This window comes from Cynoglossus semilaevis, chromosome 10 (assembly GCF_000523025.1).
Source record: "Cynoglossus semilaevis isolate Cse_v1.0 chromosome 10, Cse_v1.0, whole genome shotgun sequence".
Classification (NCBI taxonomy): Eukaryota; Metazoa; Chordata; class Actinopteri; order Pleuronectiformes; family Cynoglossidae; genus Cynoglossus; species Cynoglossus semilaevis.
In genome coordinates, this window is record NC_024316.1 from 3,065,297 (window position 1) to 3,085,837 (window position 20,541).

A 20,541-nucleotide genomic window follows, 5' to 3' on the forward strand; every position below is an offset into this window, starting at 1 on the left:
CCCTGCCTGCACTTTTCACTTGATGCTACATAAACATGCGCAGCAGTGCACACATATGCTGCCGTTCACTGCAGAGGCTCAGCAGATAAGTCCTGCTCATAAAGCTGTCTCTTCAGCCGCTGTCGGCTGAATGTATGCATGGACGACATGAGTCAGAGCGGGCGCCGTACGGAGACGTGACCATAAACACATGTAAATGCACGTCTTTTATGCCGTTACACACGACCCCGCGCTCTGGATATGTCACCTCCTGCTTCACTGGCTTGGTTCCTCTCTGTTGTCGTTCCGTATTGTCGTGTGGTTGGAGCCGGTTTCTCATCTCAACAGCTTTAAGCTGCTTCATCTGGTTTTTAGAACCAACTCTCACGGATACTGGTGTCAGCTTTTTTCTTTTTACTGGCCTGTCTGGCTCCAGTTTGGTCCCCAAAGGCAATAACAGCACACACACACACACACATACACACACATACACGCACACACTCACAGACACAATTCCCTCTACACTCATCTGTTCTCGCTGTAATTTTCTTCTCTACAGATTGATTGGATGCTTCACACATTTGTTGGCCGATCTTTATTGTTTTTTTTTTCTCCACTAAACAGCAGATGTTGACACAAAACTAGAGGAGAAAAACGTGACAGTGAAGGTCATGCACAAGAATGACGTCCAATCTTCTTAACGGTAATGAAACGGAAGGAAAAGAGAGAGAGAGAGAGGGAGAGAGAGAGAGAGAGGGAGAGAGACTTCAGAAGATAAAGACTGTATAGGATTGAGCGAGGGGATTAAATGGTTACAGGGATGGAAAAAAAACGGAGAAGGTCACCGCCATTAGCTCTTCCACATCATTTCTTCATGTCATGATGACGCCTCGTTACACCGGTGAACACCATCAACTATCGACAGCACCGACACTAAACCATCCCGTCACCATCATCTTCACCGTCACTGCACGTGTGCATCATGGCGCGGTGAGAGCATAACAATGTGCCTGAGAGGATGTGCCTGGTGCGCAGCGTCTTACGTCTTCTGCCTGACACCCAGGGCGTGTCTGTAATTAGCAGACTGAGCTGCAGGAGCAGAATCTGACTGATGCTGCTGCCGCTAATGAAGAAGACGCCACCCACAGGCAGGATGCAGCTAGAATCAGGTTATGGTGATGTGTGTGGACTTTTAGCAGAGAGGAGATTGGTGGATTATAACGAGGCTTTAATTCATTTACTGCTTAATTATTATGACCAGGTTTCCTTCCAGTTTTATCACTGATTTTAGACGGTGGGCGTGGCCACAGCCAGGCCCGACAAACAGATCAGGTTTGTTCTGATTCTGACTTTAAATGGTTAAATTATTAATGGCTGGACAACAATTTTTTTTTCAACAGGCAATAAACAGACACCAATCCAAGCGTTCTCTTCTCTCAGACCCTTGGACCAATGTTCCAACAGTCTTATGTAAGAATTTTGAATGTGGGAACATTTTCTAGAAATCTCCTTAGGACTTGTTTAATCTCAATCAGTTAAATTCCCAATTAAACAAAAGCATTTGTCACGCCAGCGGTTCCTAAAGTGGGGGGCGTGGGGCAGAATGAAAAATTCAACTGCTATATATCCTCTATTTGCCCCACAGTAGGAAAGGTGCACTAGTTTTTTAATTTTTTCATCTATTCCTTTTGTCCAATTTGAAATGAAAAGAAATAGATAAAAATAAATAAATAAAATGAAGCTCTTTGTCCAATTTGAAATGAAAAGAAATAATAAATAAAATGAAGCTACATAAAATGAAACACATCCTCAGACCTTTTTTTTTTTTTTGCCCCAAACAGTGCAATCTGTGTTGTTAATTATGTCTGTTTCCAGGGCTTCAGCGTCAGACAGTTGTGTGGATGTAGCCTCATTGTGTCATGTCAGACGTGGGGAGGAATTTCAACTTTTAAATCCTCCGTTTTACACTTTTATTTAAAGGTTGAAGGAAAAAAAAATCAATGTTACATGCTGCCCATATATGGGAACCATGTGTACGTAGATATATTTAAAACCCTTGAACGCATCATGATTCTATCCAAACTAACTTTCCACTCAGCTCTGCTCTGTTTTATGTCTCTCTGCGTATCGATAACATCCATCTCCATTTCCTGGTAGTGACGCAGCGAACGACAGGCAGGATGAAAGCAGTCGGTCTTATCGGTTGTTTATCTTAGTGAGCAGCGGTGGCGGCGGCGGAGACTAACATGCTAACGGCACGGAGGTCCTGAAGGCAGCACTCAGTCTGAGAAGACTGGCTCCATTAGTCGACTAGAGAGATTAGCTGACCTGCTGACACACACCGTGATCTCTGCTGATACACATATGGATTGGTGCATAAACACACTCACAGTCGGGGAATCTGATACACTATCACATTAGCCTAACACGGCTCTCTGTGATCGTCGGAGAGCCCAAAACCAGAGCGTTCTCTTCAACCTACTTTTTCAACTTGGGTGAACTTCTTTATATATATATATATATATATCATCATATATATATTAATCCTATGCGATGTCTTGACTTCATCCTCTTCTCCAGCTCTCATGGATGTCTCAATGATTCCTCTCTCTCTGCTTGAATTATTTACACTTTCTTTTATTCTCCCATTCTCATTGTGTCTTAAGGGGCAAAACATCAATAAATAAATCCCACCATAGGTGGCGTCCTTTGCAGTCTTGACAGTCAGAGGGATGACAGTGGATGCGTTTATTGATGTAGAGAAAAAAAGAAAGAAAAAAAGGACCAGAAGGTTGGAGATTTGATTCCTGCGTTTGATTTTAAAATCTCTGTTGTGTAAGTCAGTAAATGATGTAACTTCATGAATCTTTAACGCTTTCTCCAATGAAAATCTCCTTCTGTTTTATGCGGAGTTTTCCAGTACTTTGCAGTGTGCATGCAGTATATTGGTGATCAAATGTTTAGTGATATCACCTTACAACAGTAAATGTTATGCCAAGTCAACACGATGGCAGCTACTGAACTTTATTTTACAAAACTGTAGAGGAAATAAATGACAAATATATTCAGTTTGACCAGTTTGAAAAAAAGAAAATAGACAAATTGACATCAGTTTGCCTTTCTGCGTCCCCGCCCCCTACTTTGGGAACCACTGCCCTGTCACAACAAGGTCACTGGTTTGCCGGTTCCATCATTAAAAACTATTGGAATTTGGACATTTAAATCATTGACAGTATTGGACTGAATTGATTATCTTTGAATTGTTAATCTCAGTGAGAGGAGTGGATCTAGAATGAAGGTTTGGGATTGGTCGTTTCATGGTGAAGGTCAGGGTAAGGGGAAGGCATCGTATCTATGAGTCAAACGTGTGTGGTTATGCCTGGACATGTGTGTGTGTGTACGTGGACACACATAAGCAACACCCCCAAACTGTAAGTGTGTGTTTGTGTGAACAAGTGGATTTGTATGTACAACACGGGGGGAAGCAACGTAGAGATCCCGTTGTCATGGTAACCAGGATGGAACGAGTGGGTGGACGTTTGCCCTCATGACTCCTGACAACCTTTATTTTCCTCAGCTTTGTGTCACTCTGGTATTAACCTCCGACCCTGGAAAAACACGAGGGGGTTGGTGTGAGGTGTGGTCCTTCAAAGAGTAAAAATACGACACGCGTTCGACTCCGGAGGGAATAGTACTGTGCAACACCAGTTTATGGTAATAGCCGTATTGACAAATGTGCTGTCCTGTTGCACTGATCCCAGATAAGCTGTAGCTCCGTCTGGTTTTTTTTTTTTCTACAGGTAAATTTCCACTTGGATTTGAACACAGATCATCAGTCTTCAAAGTCAGTGAAGTTTGCCTTTTAAACGTAGGTTACAGACGTGGGAGGTATTGGTCTCCAACTGTGCTGAAAAGCTCTTTCTCCATTAAAGTTGTGAATATTGGATTAATGGTGCACGCTGCCTATTGACTGAGCTAGAGTGCTACCACAGCAGTTTATTAAATTGGGGGGAAAAAAGGCACAGAATATGTAGAAGGAGAGGCGAGCCTCAGACTAGAAAGGAAGTCTGAAAGGTGATCACGGAGGAGAGCTTTTAGAATTGGCTGAAACATGGACTCAGCACGGAGAAAAGAAATGGATTAAAGGACAAATCCCACTGTTAGAATAAGAATGGTAATGGGGATTTATTAGAAAATGCAAATGTTTGAATGGATACTTCTGCACCTGGGGTTCACAACATATGGCTCCTCAGCCACACGTGGCTCTTTACTCTCTCTGCTTTGACTTGCAGCGAGGTCATATTTGACCAATCGACCATATGGACTATAAGGAGATGAAAGACAGGACGGGGCAGTAAATTAGTTACAATAAGTAGATTTTGCTAGATCTTACTAGACAACCACATGATGTCACCGTCTTAAGATCAGGGGTGAAATTTAAAGTTGGAGTGAGCGATGCCGACTTAGGTCACTGTCTGTGATAGCAGTAGCAGTACTTAATGTCTCATACTAAATACTGAATACTGATAATTTTCTTGTTGGGATCTTATTGTTGATTACCATAAAAACAGTTCTCCTGGCCTGAAACTCCACAGAAGGACTGTGGAAACGTTGTCAAACACTGGTCAACAGTGGTCAAAACCAATCTCTGTAAATGCCCCGTTTTATACCTTCTTTATGGTTATTGAGCCAGGCATGGTCCTGCAAAGTGGTTGCTCGTTACCTAGGAGTTTATGTTGCAGTTACTTCTCAGTAATTCCTAATAAGCTGGAGCGTATCTGGAGTGTTTTAGAACAACACCATCTGGACTGGATTATTTTTCCTCAACATTAATCTGAATCAGAAATACCTCCTTGATACCCAAGGGTAAATTGTTACAGTGAAATGTATGAGGAAAGAGCTGTGGAGGAAACAGTGAATAATGAAGCAGTGGAGAAACACGCTCCTCTACAGGATGTGAGGTATTCTTCATCTGCAGCGACAAAGTGGCGGCAAGTCCCGTCTCACTGCAACAGGCTCATGCATTAAGTATGACTCTGCCAGAGAGAAGATGAGGGTGAAGGGGGCGGGGGGCAAAGGGGGGGAGTCAGACAGACACACCAAGACAGCAGGTAGAGACGGACACCGCCGGTCTGAGACCACACCCTGTGTGTCACCGGGGGAGCAGATGAATTATGAATTTGGGTGAATTTAGGGCAAATTGTGCCGACAGGAAGAGCACTCATGAATAATTTACTCTACGGGGTGCCTCATCATCTACCCCCCACCTGCACCACCTTACCCCTCCGACCCCCCTCCCATTCACTATCCATTGACCCTCATAATCCCTCACTGCCCTCGTCCTTCTTTACGTCAAAATTGCCGTCCCTTTCCCTTTATCTGTCTCATTTGAGTCTGACGTTACTGCAGACAGACGAAGCTTGAAGGAGGATGAGGAGGATGAAGAGGGTGGAGGCGGAGGTGAAGGTGGAGGGGCAGGGCGTGTATTCGTTTATTTTACCTCCCCTTCTTCTTCTGTCTCCCAGCCTCACCCATACACATCCTCACAGCGGGGGGTAGTAAATATTTCAAAGCAAGGCATGACAAGATACACACACACACAAATGTTTAAACATGCATCTCACACACACACACACACACACATACACACACACACACAGTGGAGCAGTACATCTGATCAAAACTTCCCAGGCTGCACTTGGATTCTGCTGCAGCAGAATGCAAAGTAAAAGTGTTTGTCTTGTGGGTCGTTGGTGAGCATGATAGAATTAGAAACACACACGCACACACACACACACACACACACACACACGCCATCTCTCACACAGGAATTGCTTGGCAACACCCAACATGTCAACCTAATGCCGGTTATTCTGCGGAGGAGGCTGCAATTTTCGATCTAATGGCTTCCGTGGCACATCACGACGCTGCTGCAGCAATTAATCTCTGCTCATGGAAGAATTCTAACAGCATAATATAAACTGTACATGTCTGAGATGTTTTGGGTCGCAAACTGCCCCAAAACAACAATTCCCTGAATAATTGAGGAGCAGAGTAAAGAATCAGTCGTCTGGTTTTAGCTTTAGCCTCATATTGAAGACACAACACACAGAACGTCAGTACGATGTAATTTTCCTGTGATTGACCACCTTCTGATGGAGCCCGCTGACATCGCAGTGGTGATAAAAGCTTTAGAAGCACTCAGGAACACAGCGGCAGGTCACGGCAGCGCAGCTGTAAGCAGCCGTCACAGACGTGACCTCTGACTCCGGCCGGTGGAGCAGGTAACCGTGCTGGGATTGGATCGCTGACAGCTGCACAGCAGAAACACCCTGAAGAAGTGAAATCAGGCGTCGGCCTCGGTGTTCACCGTGATCACCTGACACTAAGGATAATGGAGCGGCCACCAGGCGGGAGGCCCTGTGTGTCTGAGTGGATTTGAGTTAGTGTTTCCCCAGTCGTGTCAGTCTGCGTTGTCAGCATGTTCGGTCGGTTGGCTGGACTCGCCCGGTTTCAGGTCAGCCTTCTGTGCCTGTGTTCTCTTTCTCTCTCACACACACACTCTCCCTCCCAGCCTCCCTCCAACCCAGTGTCTCCCTCTTAGCCCTGCCCACCCATCACAGTGTTCCCCCTTTACTGCTCCCACTCAGACTGGGAGATTCTGTGGCACAGTCAGCCTCCACACTAAAGCCCATTGTACCATGCCATTTGGTCTGGCTGGTCTCCTGTCAGAGCAAACTTACTGTGTGTCTGTGTGCCCACCATCTATGTTATTCTGCATTGACTACAATCCCCATTTCATGGATACATGAAGCAGTAAAAAAAAATCTATCTATCTATATTTTTGTGTAAATGTAAAATAAAACGTCGGACATCTGATGTCACAGGATTGACATGAACCAGTGGTTCAGGCTGCCACACAAACTTGAAGTCTCCTCTTACATCACATTTGTGGATTCTTTAATAAAAGTTAATCATCAAGTGGAACAGATCAGTGAACGCAGGACAACATTCTGTCAAAAGGCTGCGTGACGTTCCAAATGAAATGGCCTTGACTTCCCATAGACCTCCTCCTTTATAAAGCAAAGGATCAAATTGTGCTTCTGCCAGAGTTCAACACCTGGTTGTTGGGTCCACTTCTTATACATAGTCTATTCTTTGTGTGTGACTAAATTCTGACGTTTGTTCCTAAAGTCCTTGGTAAATGAAAGCTGTTTCCATGACCAAACATGGTCTGATGCGTTGCTAATCAGTTTCCCCTTTTCCTCCACTCACTCCTCCTCCACCACCGCTTTCTTTGAGGAGAACAAGGTCCCAACTTTGATCACATTAACACCGGCACTAATACCCCGATGAGCCCTGCTCCATCCATCCAAAGGTATTTGTAGTTAGTCTGGTTTCAGATGGGATCACCGTGATCGACCCTCGGTGAACAACCGCTGAAGGAGCGGTGGTCTGATAGAAAACCAGGAGGAGGAGGAGGAGGTGCACAGGTTAAGGACAAAGGAAGAAGACAGACAAATAATGCTCATTGATCAGAAGAGGCTGCCTCTGTGTGTGTGTGTGTGTGTGTGTGTGGATAGGATTAGCGTCACACCTGTCATCCTTTGTCATGCCTCCTCCTCCTTCTCTTCCTCCTCCTTTCACATCCCTCCACTCCTCCCACTTCATCCCAATTTTTCTTGGCTCCTCTCCATGCTCGCCCCTCCTCTCTCTGTCCCCCGTTCTCCTCCTCAAACTCAATTTTCTGTTCCCAGAAACCCTCCTCCCTATTTACTCCTCACCACCCTCGCCGTGTGTGCTTGTTATGCCAGTCTTCTGAGGGGGCAAATGAGTGAGTGTAATGGCTCATTTAATCTGGGTGCTGTTTGTTTAAATTACCTTATTAACAGCTTAGCACTTGTTTGGTCCTTAATTCCGTCTAATTTAAGTCTTAAGAAAAAGGCTTCAGTAAATGTCAAAATATTGTTGTAAGAATGAACAGATACAAATCTACAACTCCAAGTAGTGGACGAGGTCTTGTTGTAGTTGTGAAATAGCCAAAAAAACAAAACAAAAACAGATCACTGTTTGAAGGCTGTTTTTATAACCAGCAGATGTGTTGGATTATATATGTCGTCAGAACATGTTGATCTGTAAAACAAAAACTGACACGTTACTTCCAGTAAAACGGGTGGGTGGAACTTCTGGAAGTTCTTTCAGTCCCCGTCCTCTCACAGCAGATCACGTCCACGTCCTCTCTCTCTGTTGTTCCTTTTGTCCCAGATGAACCGTGTGCGTCTTAATCACGGCGTACTGAAACATGTCTTTGTGTGTGATACTGAGAAGCGCAAACAATCAGTGGGCAGCGCCACGTGGTTCCACAGACTGCGTGTGGCGGTCGGGAACAGCTCCAAGACAACAGATAGAGAACGGACAGACTCGTAGCAGGGGAGGTTGGCCTCCTTCACCAACACCGATATCATCTCTATCACACTTTTATCGCAGTGCTGTCGAGTGAGCATGAGTACGAAGTGTTCAGTTTGTAACACACACACACACACACACACACACACGTAGTTCTGAGCATTTCACTCAATTATCCCCTGTATAGGTGTCTGTCTTGTGTATCTTTGTCATCTGATTTGACACTTCATCAGTCTGCTTTGTCTGTCCACAGCCCATCTGGGCTCTGGCAGTTGTGGTTGGTCCATATGGGCCACTGCTCATGTAATTAACCAAATGGAGTTGTTGTTTTTTTGCTCCTCACTGACATGCCTTCCCAGTGTTCTTGTTAGGATATCTGCATGTCGCTGCCTCTCATTTGTGTCCGATGTTTCGATCTGTGTTCAGGTCTGACCACATGGTGTGGGATAATTTTTCTCCCGTTCTGACACATGGCCCCTCTCTCCCTCCCCTCCTCCTGTCCATCCCTGGCCTCCCCTCCTTTTTTTTCTTCTTTTATCTTTTACAGAGAGAAGAACAGCAGGAGGGCGTGGACCGTCGTTGAAGAAGAAGAAGACAGTGGAGGAAAACGAGAGCGAGAGAGAGAGAGAGAGAGAGGAACCGAGGGACCAAAGACGTACGAGGCAAATCTGAGGCCTCCTGTTAGCCACACATAGCCTCACACTCAGCTCGGCAGGAGTGTGCGAGGTCGTCCCTCTGTGTGCTTGTGAGCAGGTGGGACTTTGATGGGACAGTGAGCAATGCCTCACACACAGCGACAGCAGGCTGGCAGTAGGGGGCGGTGCTCCTCTCACCTCTTGCCCCTCCTCCTCCTGGCCCTTGTTGCCCAGCCCAGCCCGGCAGCCATACACATACCCTCCAACTGTGAGTATAAGCCACCGACACTGTATTCATTCATGACAATGGGCTCAGAGTGAGGTTCAGGATCCATGTGTCGTGCTAATTCATCGGAGCAGACTAATAATGACCGCTCATCAGGATTAATTAGTTCAAATGAGCAAAATGAACATCTTTGTCTTTCATTAAGCTTAAAAGAATCCTCGTCCCCCCCCTAAATGTACTACAGTACACTGAAGCCTCGGTGCTGAGTACTCGTCCGTGAGCCTGTGGTGTTTCTAATTACTCAGTAATTGATCCCCTCATACTGCATTGATCAGTCTGTGTATTGATCTGGTTTCCTTGGTGCAAACCAGAATCTGATTGTGGAGTAATTTAATCAACGTTTCAGCTATAGAATAAAAATCCAGCCACTAGTTTTTTCAGCTTCGTTTTTTTTTCTCTCCTCCACAAGGCAATATGTGAGCGTTAGAAATACAGCTGAGCTTGTGGCCCTGCAGGGAAATTGATCTTCATCTGCTCTGCTGCTGGCCTGCCCACTGTGTTCCAATGAAGAGAGAAACACACACACACACACACACACACACACACTGAAGATTGCTTCACTGCTGCTTTTGTTGCTCAATCTTTTGACTGCTCACAATGAGTCAAAGTCCTTCACCACCCACCCACACTCTGCAGCAGATACAGACAACAACAAGAGCACACACACACGCACACACACATGAGCGCAGTCCTTTCCGTAAGTGCTGATGAAATCCAGTAAACTCGTCCCTGTAGGACCAGGTGACACAAAGCATGAGGTCCAAGAAGGATGAAGACAGGATGATGATGAGGAGGAGGAGGAAGAAAAAGGGGGAGGTCAAAGATGTGAAAGGTCAAGGTGTCCCTTGCCTTTCAATTAGCAGGCGTCAGTCATGTCAATGAGCGTCAGTGAGGTTCAGGTCAGGATCGATGAAGGAGAAGTGTTAAAAAGACCAGGGTAAATGATCTGCTCCGTTAGAAGCAGCATCATTTCTTTGACCATCAGTGCATCACAGCTGCTCCGTGTCCTTCTGTTTTGGCCTCTCTATAAATTTAATAACTCTCCCTGACGTTTTTTTTTTTTCCCTCCTTTGCTGTAACTAAAACATTTTCCCTCAATGCCCTCTTTCTGCCAACCACCGTGGACTAACAGACCACATAAGTGATCGTAAGTGCTTTTAACTTTATCGATGTCTGTCTTTCTAAATGCAGAAGCTGGCATGGCTCGTGTTGTGAACACTTTCATTACACCACAGAGGTTATTTCCACTCAGCATGCACTAAAACTCTTCTTGCTCTTTGGATTTTAATGAACATCCGCCATTTCTTGCCCTCGTATGTCCGGATGTGTTGTTTCTTGCATGAGTGATTGTGTGTGAACCAATCGGCTCCAACCTTTAGTTTCTCTCGTCTTTGCAGTTCAAACCTCTTAATGTTATTGTTTTCGTTTTTTTTTTGGCTTTTTTTTTTGTCATTCACGATATGTTCACTTTAGTTCTTCAAATGTAATTCTTCCTTAGAGAAAGATTACATTCTTTTTCAGTCAACAGCATCAGACACTGAAGTCAATGTCGAAACACTCCTCAACGACACTGGGAGAACGGACAGGAAGCAACAGACGACATCACTGATGTTTTCCATCATAGATAAACATGTTTGGACAATGAACTTCCTGAACGTTCTATGAACCCCGCTTCCTGTAACATGTCATACTTTACATGTCCTCCAATCATGTCGTCCAAAGTCAGGTCAAGTCCAGGTCATGCCTGTCAACAACACACACACATGCTTTCCATTCTGGATTAGCTACAGCTGCTGGGATGATCTGGTCTGTTAGTAAAGTTGCTGGTACGACACGGTTGATCAGTGATATAAATCTGTTGCTCTAGACTGGGCGAAACATTAAAGGAAACATAATGATTAAAATGTCATTATTACTCAGTTATAAATGTAAATATAAGGACCAGGTCAGGACCAATAACCCACGTCATCTATAACTGTAGCACAGAGCTTCTGCTGACGGTGGAGGCGTACACCTTCAACCAGGCTGTAACGAGACTTCAGTTACACCACGTATGGATCGTGAGGGTGAAACTCTGGCTTAAAGTGATATAAATATATATTTTGTCCTATTTTAAAAACATTAACGTGCTTCGACACAGACCTCAGTCCTCGGCTTGAGCTGGAGTTGAATGAAAATCTTTGACCAAATGATGGAAACTCCTGTGGCAGGAGAGTTCTGACTCAGTAAATGAGGATCAGTGGAGAGATCCCTCTGTTATTTTCATAAATGAATCTTCTAGAAACCTTTTTTTTACTCACCCCTGAATGTCTTGCAGTATTAACATGTTTTCAATTACAGTAATTATAATATAATAATCCCACAATTGGTGATTATGAATAATTGGAGCTGCTGAAAATGCTTTGCCAGGGAGTGAACCAGCCTTTTATCACAGACCTATTTCTTTCTTTCTATTCTTTCTTCACGTGGGTGGGTTTAGTTCAGCGACTCCCAGTAGGTGAAATCCCTACATCCTGGCAGAATAAAGGAATGATGAGGAAATGTTGTTTGTAAAAAGGCAGCAGAGCCCTGTCAGATCAGAGCCCTGGGGTAAATAAAGAGGAGTTTAAACTCTAAGCCGTTGCTCTCCTCTCCTCCTCTCCCCGTCTCCTCCTCTACCAATAATGCAGCAGTACCAATGGCCTAAACTTCAATTTGATCAACTGTAGAAATAAACCTCTTCTCTCCATCACTGGGAATTCCTTCATTAAATTCCTCCACTCACCCAATCTGTCTCTCTTTGAATCCTGTTTGTTTTCCTCCTCCTATCTCCTTCTCACTCTGCTCTAATTTCCTGAAGCCTCTCTCTCTTTCTCTCTCTTCTATCCTCTTCCATCCTTTTTCTCCCCCCATTCCCCACATCCCCCCCACCCCCCCCCCCCCCACCTTTTCCCATTTACCTACATAATGTAAATTCATCTCTATCTGCAGCTCTGTCCCATTCTCCCCCAGTCAAATTAAAGACTGTACCAAAGAGTAACCAGCTGGGACCTGGTTTTACAGCCCCCGGTTATGAAAGTTGGTGGAGTCCAAAATTTAAAGCTACAGCTACAGTATTTAGTTATTCCAAATTCTCAGGTCTGACTACAAACAAAATCAAAAAAACATTTTTTTCGTATGATTCTAGTTCAGCATCTGAGTCAAACTCTTACCTCAAGATCCTGTAACACATTTAAATTTATAATACTGTGATTATTTCAGACACGTCTGACTGAGCTCCTGATCACAGCAGACAACCTTTATATTCACTATTTAAATGCAGTTCATGAAAATGCAACACAGACATGCTAACGTATGACTTTGTGTGCCAGTGTGCTGTGGTGATACGTCTGTTACTGGAGAACTGCCTCATCTCAAGGACACTGGTGACAGACATAAAACAAATCTTACTTTTTTTTTTTATTATAACCCTAAATCCACCCTTTATTTCTCCACAGACATTTTTCCCTCCATCTTTCAATCATTCAGTCTTGTACTGTCTATCTCTTTTACATGAGCGCTCCCTCTTACATTATGCTCTATCAATTTCCTCTCATCTCACCTCATCTTCTCTGCCCGCTGTCTTCTTGCACTCTTTTCTGCTGCCCACATTTCATCTTTGTCTCCAGGGATACTTTTTAAGTGATATTGACTGAATATATTCATTGCCTGCTGTTAAACTATGACAGTGAGTCATAGCGTCTGCAGTTAATTTGTTGCCCCCCCGACCCCCAGCAGTCATATGGATATATGCACCTGTCTTGAACCACCTTGATTTTTTTAGTTTAATAGCCTTAAAATGATTGGTTTTAGAATTCACATGTGGTCTGTAGTAAAATATCTTCACTCATCAACTAGTTACAAAGCTGATCTTTAATCATCGGCTGCTCATTTATAGCTAGTTATTTTCAGTCCAGTTCTTGCACCAGTCATTTCCCTGGCATTGAGGAGCATGTCTGGATACATGGAACATAACAAATACTCTACAACAATTTCCTGAGTCCGCAATATTATTAAATATACAGCACTATTCACTTTGGCATACTTAAATGGTTTTTGTCTCAACAAAATTTTTTCCTGCGTGATGAATAGTCATGAGTCATGGAGTCATGGAAACAAATCTGTCGAGAATGCATCTAAAGATCAACGAACCAAAAACTTAATCAAAAAAGTTGTGGGCAAAAATTATTTCTCAGCATTCATTTAGAGGTCATTTAGCAAAGAGCACAAGAGGCTCTGTAATGGTTTGGGGCTGCATTTTAGCTTGTGTTATTGGGCACTATGTCAAATAATTTGAACTACAAATGGTTAAAAGTATTTCGAGCACAATATAACATATTTCTACAACAGATTCATTGTTTACTTTAACAATGGCATGAAAATCACAAGAGAAGGACTTTTAATTTTTAGAAATTAAAAAAAAAAATAGAGTTACATGAGTTGCTCATAAGTATCTGACACGTCGTCTTTTCCGACGTAGATCTCGTGGCATGAAAGCATGTTGTGTGTTTGTAGCATGGTACAGTAGTAGCTCAGTAGTGTATATACTGTATATACTGTTGTAGATTTTGTAGTTGTATCCCTGAATATTTGGTGATTCTGTAAATGCACTGTTTTGCTGTTGTTGCTGCTTGCAGTCAAAAGGCCTCCAGTGATCACCACACAGCCGGAGTCCGTCACCGTCTTCAGTGTTGAAGACTTTGGCATGAATTGTGAAGCCACCGGAAACCCTTCACCAACGTTAGTGCACACAAACACAACCTCACACTGAAGTTATCGTCACGGTTATCTCGTTCTGACAACTCGGTAACAGTGACCTTCCCTCTCCTTGTTCAGTTGACATTTACATATTAGCTTTACACATGAGCACAGCTTTTCCCCGTCAGAGATTTAAATCCTACAAGGAATAAATGTCATTAAGGCCTAGAGCATCTTTTATCAGAGTGTCTCAGCGGCTCGGAGACGGGAAACTGCTCCGTGCACAAGGGAAGACATTCATTTCACAGTCATGTCACAAACTTATAACTCGTCGCAGTGTCTCTTTTTTTTCTCTGTTCAGCTGCCAAACATTTGTTCCCTTCCATGTCATTTAACTTTGACTCTTCACTCTCCTCTTTCAAGTTTCCGATGGACAAAGGACGGACACCACTTTGACCCCAGCAGTGACCCAGAGCTGAAGGTTTCTGAATCCACCGGCTCATTTGCATTCTTCACGCTCAGTAACACTGCGGACACACTGAAGCCGTACCAAGGCAAATACGTCTGCTACGCCTCCAACGAGCTGGGCACCGCCGTCTCCAATCAGGCCGTACTCACCACTGACGGTAGGAGCATACTGATCAATCCCAAGGGAAGCACTGACCAGAAACAGACATGTGTCCAGACGTGACTGTTTGATAGTTTTATTATGCAAATTCACTCCTGCTCAGTGAACATGTGCTGGTTTGTCACCATTGGCTCACGCTTTAAGGGAATTTACCCGCACAGAAGAAAGAACGCCCCCTGATGTTTGGAGACAAACAGTGTCACAGTGAAGAGTTACAGTGTTTTTATGTCTGACACTTACAGTGTTAGTACTGCGGTGGATGCCTTCAGTAGCCACATAAAAGGGGAGCTGTGTGTGTTGTCACTTTGATCAGCAATAACATGTAGTGATTTACAAAGGTGTGTGTGAACAGAGCCGACAGAGAGGGCAGTTAAACCTGCACGAGGCACTAGGTGGCGACGCTTATTTTTATTCCAAGGATAGTTCGAAAAGTGACATTTGAACTTATTGAATGTCATTCCAACTGGTAAAAAAAATTCAAAAATGATTTGGTTTTGGAACAGTGTGAATAGGTTTAATTTGCATTCCATCCCAGGTCAACTGACTCCCTAATAACACACCTTGTCTGCAGTACAGTCTATGTGAAACAGGGGGCGCTCATTTCAGAACCCATTGGTTGAGTTATGTTAATTCTCCTTTACATGAAAAAACTTTGTGAAGCAAGGAGCAGTTGAATTTTACTTTCCATTATATATATAATAATTAATTCTAAAATAAAAATAACTAACTAATCATACAGAAGTGCAGGATCGCCACCTGTTGGCAGCTCCATTGACTTCCGTTGAATCCTGATTTTCGTAGTAACTGCATTTTCTGCCTTAACACAATCAGTGTCTGGGCCCCACACAGGGAAAAAAAGCTAATTAAAGCTGAGCTGAGTCTCATTACGGTTCAATATGCTCCACTGCTGTATGAGGAGGAACAGCATCAGACGACGTGTGATCAACAGCTGAATCCAAATGAGCGCCCCCTTGTTTTAAAACTTCTGCTTTTTCTTCCCATTGATTCCTGTTCTACTTTGATCAGGGATTTCTTAGTCACCAGGTCAGTAAATTCTGACGTGGTGTTTACCGTAATTAGTGGATAAGAGTGGATAAAAATATTCTCTGTTTAAATCTGAAAGTATAAACTCTCACCTCTCCTTACTCTTCATCACAGAGTTAATTTGTTGGTGAATCAGGTTCACACTGAGACCACCGAAAAATTGCCCCCAGAACATAATTACATGCACTAACACCATTATCCTCACACACACACACACCCAGAGCAGACGTGAACCACCTCTGTGTTTCATCCACCTGTGTGACTGGATCTCTCCTGTGGTCGACCTCCTTCCTTCACAGTTTCCCTGACAACCGTTTCCTCAGAAACACACCGGGGTTGATGTCATCTGAAGCTCTCCACAGCACTGTAGCTCCTGTGGGGTTAGCAACAATGAGCAGTGGTGGTGGGGGATGAGCAGGTGTGGTAGGAGAGTGATGTCTCAGTAAGGATGTCACAGAAATCGGGGACGAAAAGACAAAATGTTGTCCCCGATGTCTCCCTATCGATACGAATGCATAGAAACTGTGGCGATGAGTTTCTTAACATGAATATCTGCACATGTATGTGTGTGTGCATCAATGTGTGTGTTCATTTTTTACAGCTAATGAGTGTGTGTTTTTTCACCCGTGTCTCCCTTCAGTCCTTCCGACCTTGCAGAAGGAGAAGAAAGTGATTGTGAAGTCAGATAAGGGCAGCAGTCTGGTGCTGAAGTGTAACCCCCCACAGAGCTCCTTGGAGCCCATCATTCATTGGATGGACTGGAGTAAGTCCATCACCGCCGTCCTTACTGTCTCCTCACTGCACACTTTCTCATCACGTTCTTAGTGACTTTTTTTACACACATACACATTTTTTTGATTTTATAATTCTGTGAACAAGATTGTTAGTTATCCTTATTTCTCTCTGTGTTTTCAGGGTTACATCATATCCACCTCAGTCCTCGAGTCGTAGTGGGCAAGGACGGCAACCTGTACTTCGCCCATTTGACGACCAACGACAGCAGAGATGACTACATCTGCAACGTCCAGTATCTGTCGACACGCACCATTCTGGCAAAGGAGCCCATCACTCTGACAGTCACCTCTGGTAAGTTTGTACTGCAAATACTGTAGTACTGTCTGGGCCTGGCTGACCTGTTGTTATTTACTTTAGTTATCTATTGACAAAAGCTAAAATAAATCAATAAATAAAAATTAACAGAAAATTGAATTTTTTCCAATGGACTTCATTTGACGTAAAGTTACTTCAAATATAGATAGATAGATAGATAGATAGATAGATAGATATCTGAATGATTGACAGATGGACCGTCCAATTAGAGACCTGTTGCAGTAAAATCCTGTCTTTTCTTTACTTCTACTTTTAAGTAACGTGGGTTTGATATCAGGTTCCTTGACTTAAATGTGATGATTGGGCAAAATCATCATCATTTCCTGAATATAACCATCTGTGAGAGAGGAAGGTTCCTTTCAGTGAACAGATGGTTTCACCCATTAGTTAGTTACAATCACTGATAACCACACCTTGTCAATGCTAACAATAATAATCACATCAAGACCTCTTCAGTGAGGTGTCATGTTTTCCAGAAGATAGTGCCGAGCCCCAACTGGGGACCTCTCACCTCTGCAGGTCAATGGTAATGTGATGCTGCTCACAGCAGCATGTTGAAGTGAAGGGTCTTTGGCTCAGCGAGAGGTCAGATGAGCACATTAACATAAGGACCTCTGTGTACAAGTAGGAAATCTGTCTGATGATGATGATGAGCTTCCTCAAAAGGTGAGGAACCAGCTGTGGGTTCTTCTCCTGTACGGGAGGTTTAGAAAGTGGCTGCTGTGTCAGCAGCATGGTGTTAGCCATACATATTTATGAATCCCACCTTCTTCCACCTCTCTCTCATTCTCTCTCTCTCATTCTCTCTTTCTCTCTCTCCAGCCAATGCAGTAGTGCGGAACAAGAGGCCCCAGATGATGAAACCTACTGGAAGCCACAGTACTTACCATGCTCTCAGGGGCCAGACTGTAGAGCTTGAGTGCATTGTCCAAGGCCTGTGAGTGTCTGTATGTGTGTATGTATTTGTGAGTATGTGTATGTACTGCCATCATTTAAAACCATGTCTCCCACTCCATCTTATCCAACGTCCTCTCCTTCCTCTCCTTCCTCTCCTCATGCTGTTATCTTCCTCTCCCTTGTTAATCTCTTTGCCAGCTTTGCTTTTTGCTTTAAATTTTCTTGAAACACTTTATCGACCTTTTCCTTTTCATCTCAGCTGCCCCACAGAATATTACTAGCTGACCTGCCTAGGCAGGCTGCACAAACTGATTAACTGTAAAACTGGACCAAGAAAATGAAGGTTTAATCTATATAACCAAATGAAATCAGAAAACACTCAAATAAACAATAAGACATTTACTGGCATAGTTTTTTGTGCGTCGCCCACCTCTGAAGTTTGTGAAGAACTATTTTTATTTGCGTCCTTCAGTCCCACGCCTGATGTGATGTGGCTGAGGAAAGACGGAGTTCTCTCCGAATCACGAACAACCAGAGACATGTTCGACCGTCGCCTGCGCTTCAGTAACATCTCAGAGAGCGACGCAGGAGAGTACCAGTGCAGCGCCAACAACACACAAGGAAAGGTCACCCACACCTACACTGTGATTGTCGAAGGTACGTCATGTCCACGCCAGAGTGGAATAAGAATTTCACAATGCATATTCCCATGACACGTACATTGTACATTTCAAGCATGTATGTAAATTATATTTCAAATATTGTGTTATTTAAAATAATAAAATAATCTACATTTGAGTTCAAACAGTGAAATTAAACTTTTCCAGGAAGCCAAACTATCAGTTCACTAAATAAACAACTTCTTCTTTAGTCTTCACAATGAGCATTTCAAAATAAAGGTTCAAAAATTCGGTGCTGTTACAAACTAATTTACTCCGTTCCTCCAGCTGCTCCATACTGGACCAAGGAGCCGGTCAGTCAGCTGTATGCTCCAGGTGAGACTGTGAGACTGGACTGTCAGGCAGACGGTATTCCATTTCCTACCATTAACTGGACTGTTGATGGACTCCCTATCTCAGGTCAGTGCCGACTCTGCACATCTTCACTGACACTGCAGCACTTGACTGGTTCTGACACTGAGTGTTTTTTAACAGCATCTGATGAAGATTCCAGACACACCCTGACACCTGGAGGATCTCTAATTCTGAACGACGTCACATTCAACGACACCGCCATATACCAGTGTCAGGCCTCCAACAAACATGGAACCATCATCACCAACACCAATGTCTACGTCATAGGTGAGGTTACGCTAATGTACGTGTGGATATAAAATGATCGGTTCATCACCGCTTGTGTTTGTGAGCCATAACAACAATTTGAAGACTTTTTAGGATTTTTCAATACATTTTTGTAAAATGATTAAACTTTTTAATCTGATGAATCACGATTAGTTGAGATAAACAACAGTTCAAAATATGATATTTTTTTCCCTGTATATCACTGATACAAAAAGACAAATATATTGGATAAATGTTTGTTTTTCAGAATTGTTTTATTTATGATTAATCCAAAAGGTTGGAATTATTTATATGCTTTTCGTAAATTTTTGTTTCGTAGTTAATGGATTTAAGTGAGTATTTTCCATCTTGACGTTGGTTTGTAGAAGGTGTTGCAAATCTACATCAATGTAATTTTGTTGTAACTAATTGTCTCAGGAACCAGAAAACAAACAGCAGTAGGTTTTTTTTACTGATACCACATTTCTCAGTGATAACAGCTGTGATGTAGGAGAGTTGACTCTAAGCCTGACTACACGAATGAAAGGAAGTACTGTATAAGTTTGTGACTAATTTCTCTTCGTGCCTGATGTCAGAGCTGCCGCCACAGATCCTCACTGAGGACAGGAATACATACACCTTCACTGAGGGCCAGAAGGCTTTACTGGAGTGTGAGACTTTTGGGTCCCCGAGGCCTAAAGTGCTGTGGTGAGTCTCAGGAGACATTCTTTACATTGGTTAACAAATATGTTTTCCCTGCCATTTTCTTTTCAAAGACACATTTCACATAGACTATATTACGTCGGTCTAGTGAGATGCATAAATTCACAGACATGCAGCAGCATCTGAACTGTGAATGATATCACTCTAACGCAGATCTAAACCAGGCTTCGTTCCTTTGTGAGAAAGGGACAATTAATCTGGTGAATTATTCTGCCCGTGCCAGATTTAATCTTCACTCCCATTGTCAAATCACTCGTGTGCTCTGATATTCTGTGTGTGTGTGTGTTTAACAGGGAGAGTGGCAGCAGCAGCAACCTCCTCGCCGATCCAAGAGTTAACCAGCTGACAAACGGGGGTCTTGAGATTTCTAACATCACCCAGGATGATGAGGGTTTCTACACCTGCTCTGTTCAAAACACCAACCTGTCAGTCATCGCAGAGCTGGAGGTGCTCAGTGAGTGACACACACGCACTGGTTCTTGTGGTTTGTGGGCACTTCACATACACATTGAGCTACAGGTCCCCAACCTTCAACACCAAAAGAGACTTTTTTAAATCATTTTCTCAGCAATTCAGTATTTGACAGTTTGAGTGGTGAAAGTATATGAAGTACTGTAATAATACTACAGATTTATGAACACTGCAGAGAGAAGTTGACAAGTCAATCACATGTAATGACCTGAAGTCAACATTACTTTACCTAAAGATTGTGAATCTGATCTTAAGTTAAGAGGACAGCATTATGTTGTTTTGTAAAAGTGATTAATTTTGTTGAAAAAGTTCCTTCTTATCTGCTGTCTACTTATAATACTAGTCTGATTTGGTCCATTGGAGGAA

General features: G+C 43.3%; 1 protein-coding gene across 6 annotated transcripts in view; it reads left to right on the forward strand.

Moving 5' to 3' along the window:
* Positions 1–20,541, forward strand: part of l1cama (L1 cell adhesion molecule, paralog a) — a 45,360-nt gene that overhangs the window by 16,000 nt on the left and 8,819 nt on the right. For 5 of the 6 annotated variants that reach the window (XM_025058965.1, XM_025058967.1, XM_025058968.1 and 2 more), the window contains 12 exons: positions 8,933–9,288; positions 10,439–10,453; positions 13,962–14,064; positions 14,446–14,648; positions 16,335–16,457; positions 16,610–16,780; positions 17,627–17,741; positions 18,174–18,358; positions 18,649–18,780; positions 18,856–19,002; positions 19,578–19,689; positions 19,998–20,158. In XM_025058965.1, coding sequence (XP_024914733.1) covers positions 9,165–9,288; positions 10,439–10,453; positions 13,962–14,064; positions 14,446–14,648; positions 16,335–16,457; positions 16,610–16,780; positions 17,627–17,741; positions 18,174–18,358; positions 18,649–18,780; positions 18,856–19,002; positions 19,578–19,689; positions 19,998–20,158 — 1,591 coding nt within the window. In that variant the 5' untranslated portion in view covers positions 8,933–9,164. The remainder of the gene's footprint in view (positions 1–8,932; positions 9,289–10,438; positions 10,454–13,961; positions 14,065–14,445; positions 14,649–16,334; positions 16,458–16,609; positions 16,781–17,626; positions 17,742–18,173; positions 18,359–18,648; positions 18,781–18,855; positions 19,003–19,577; positions 19,690–19,997; positions 20,159–20,541) is intronic. The other variant, XM_008318136.3, reaches the window with a different exon arrangement.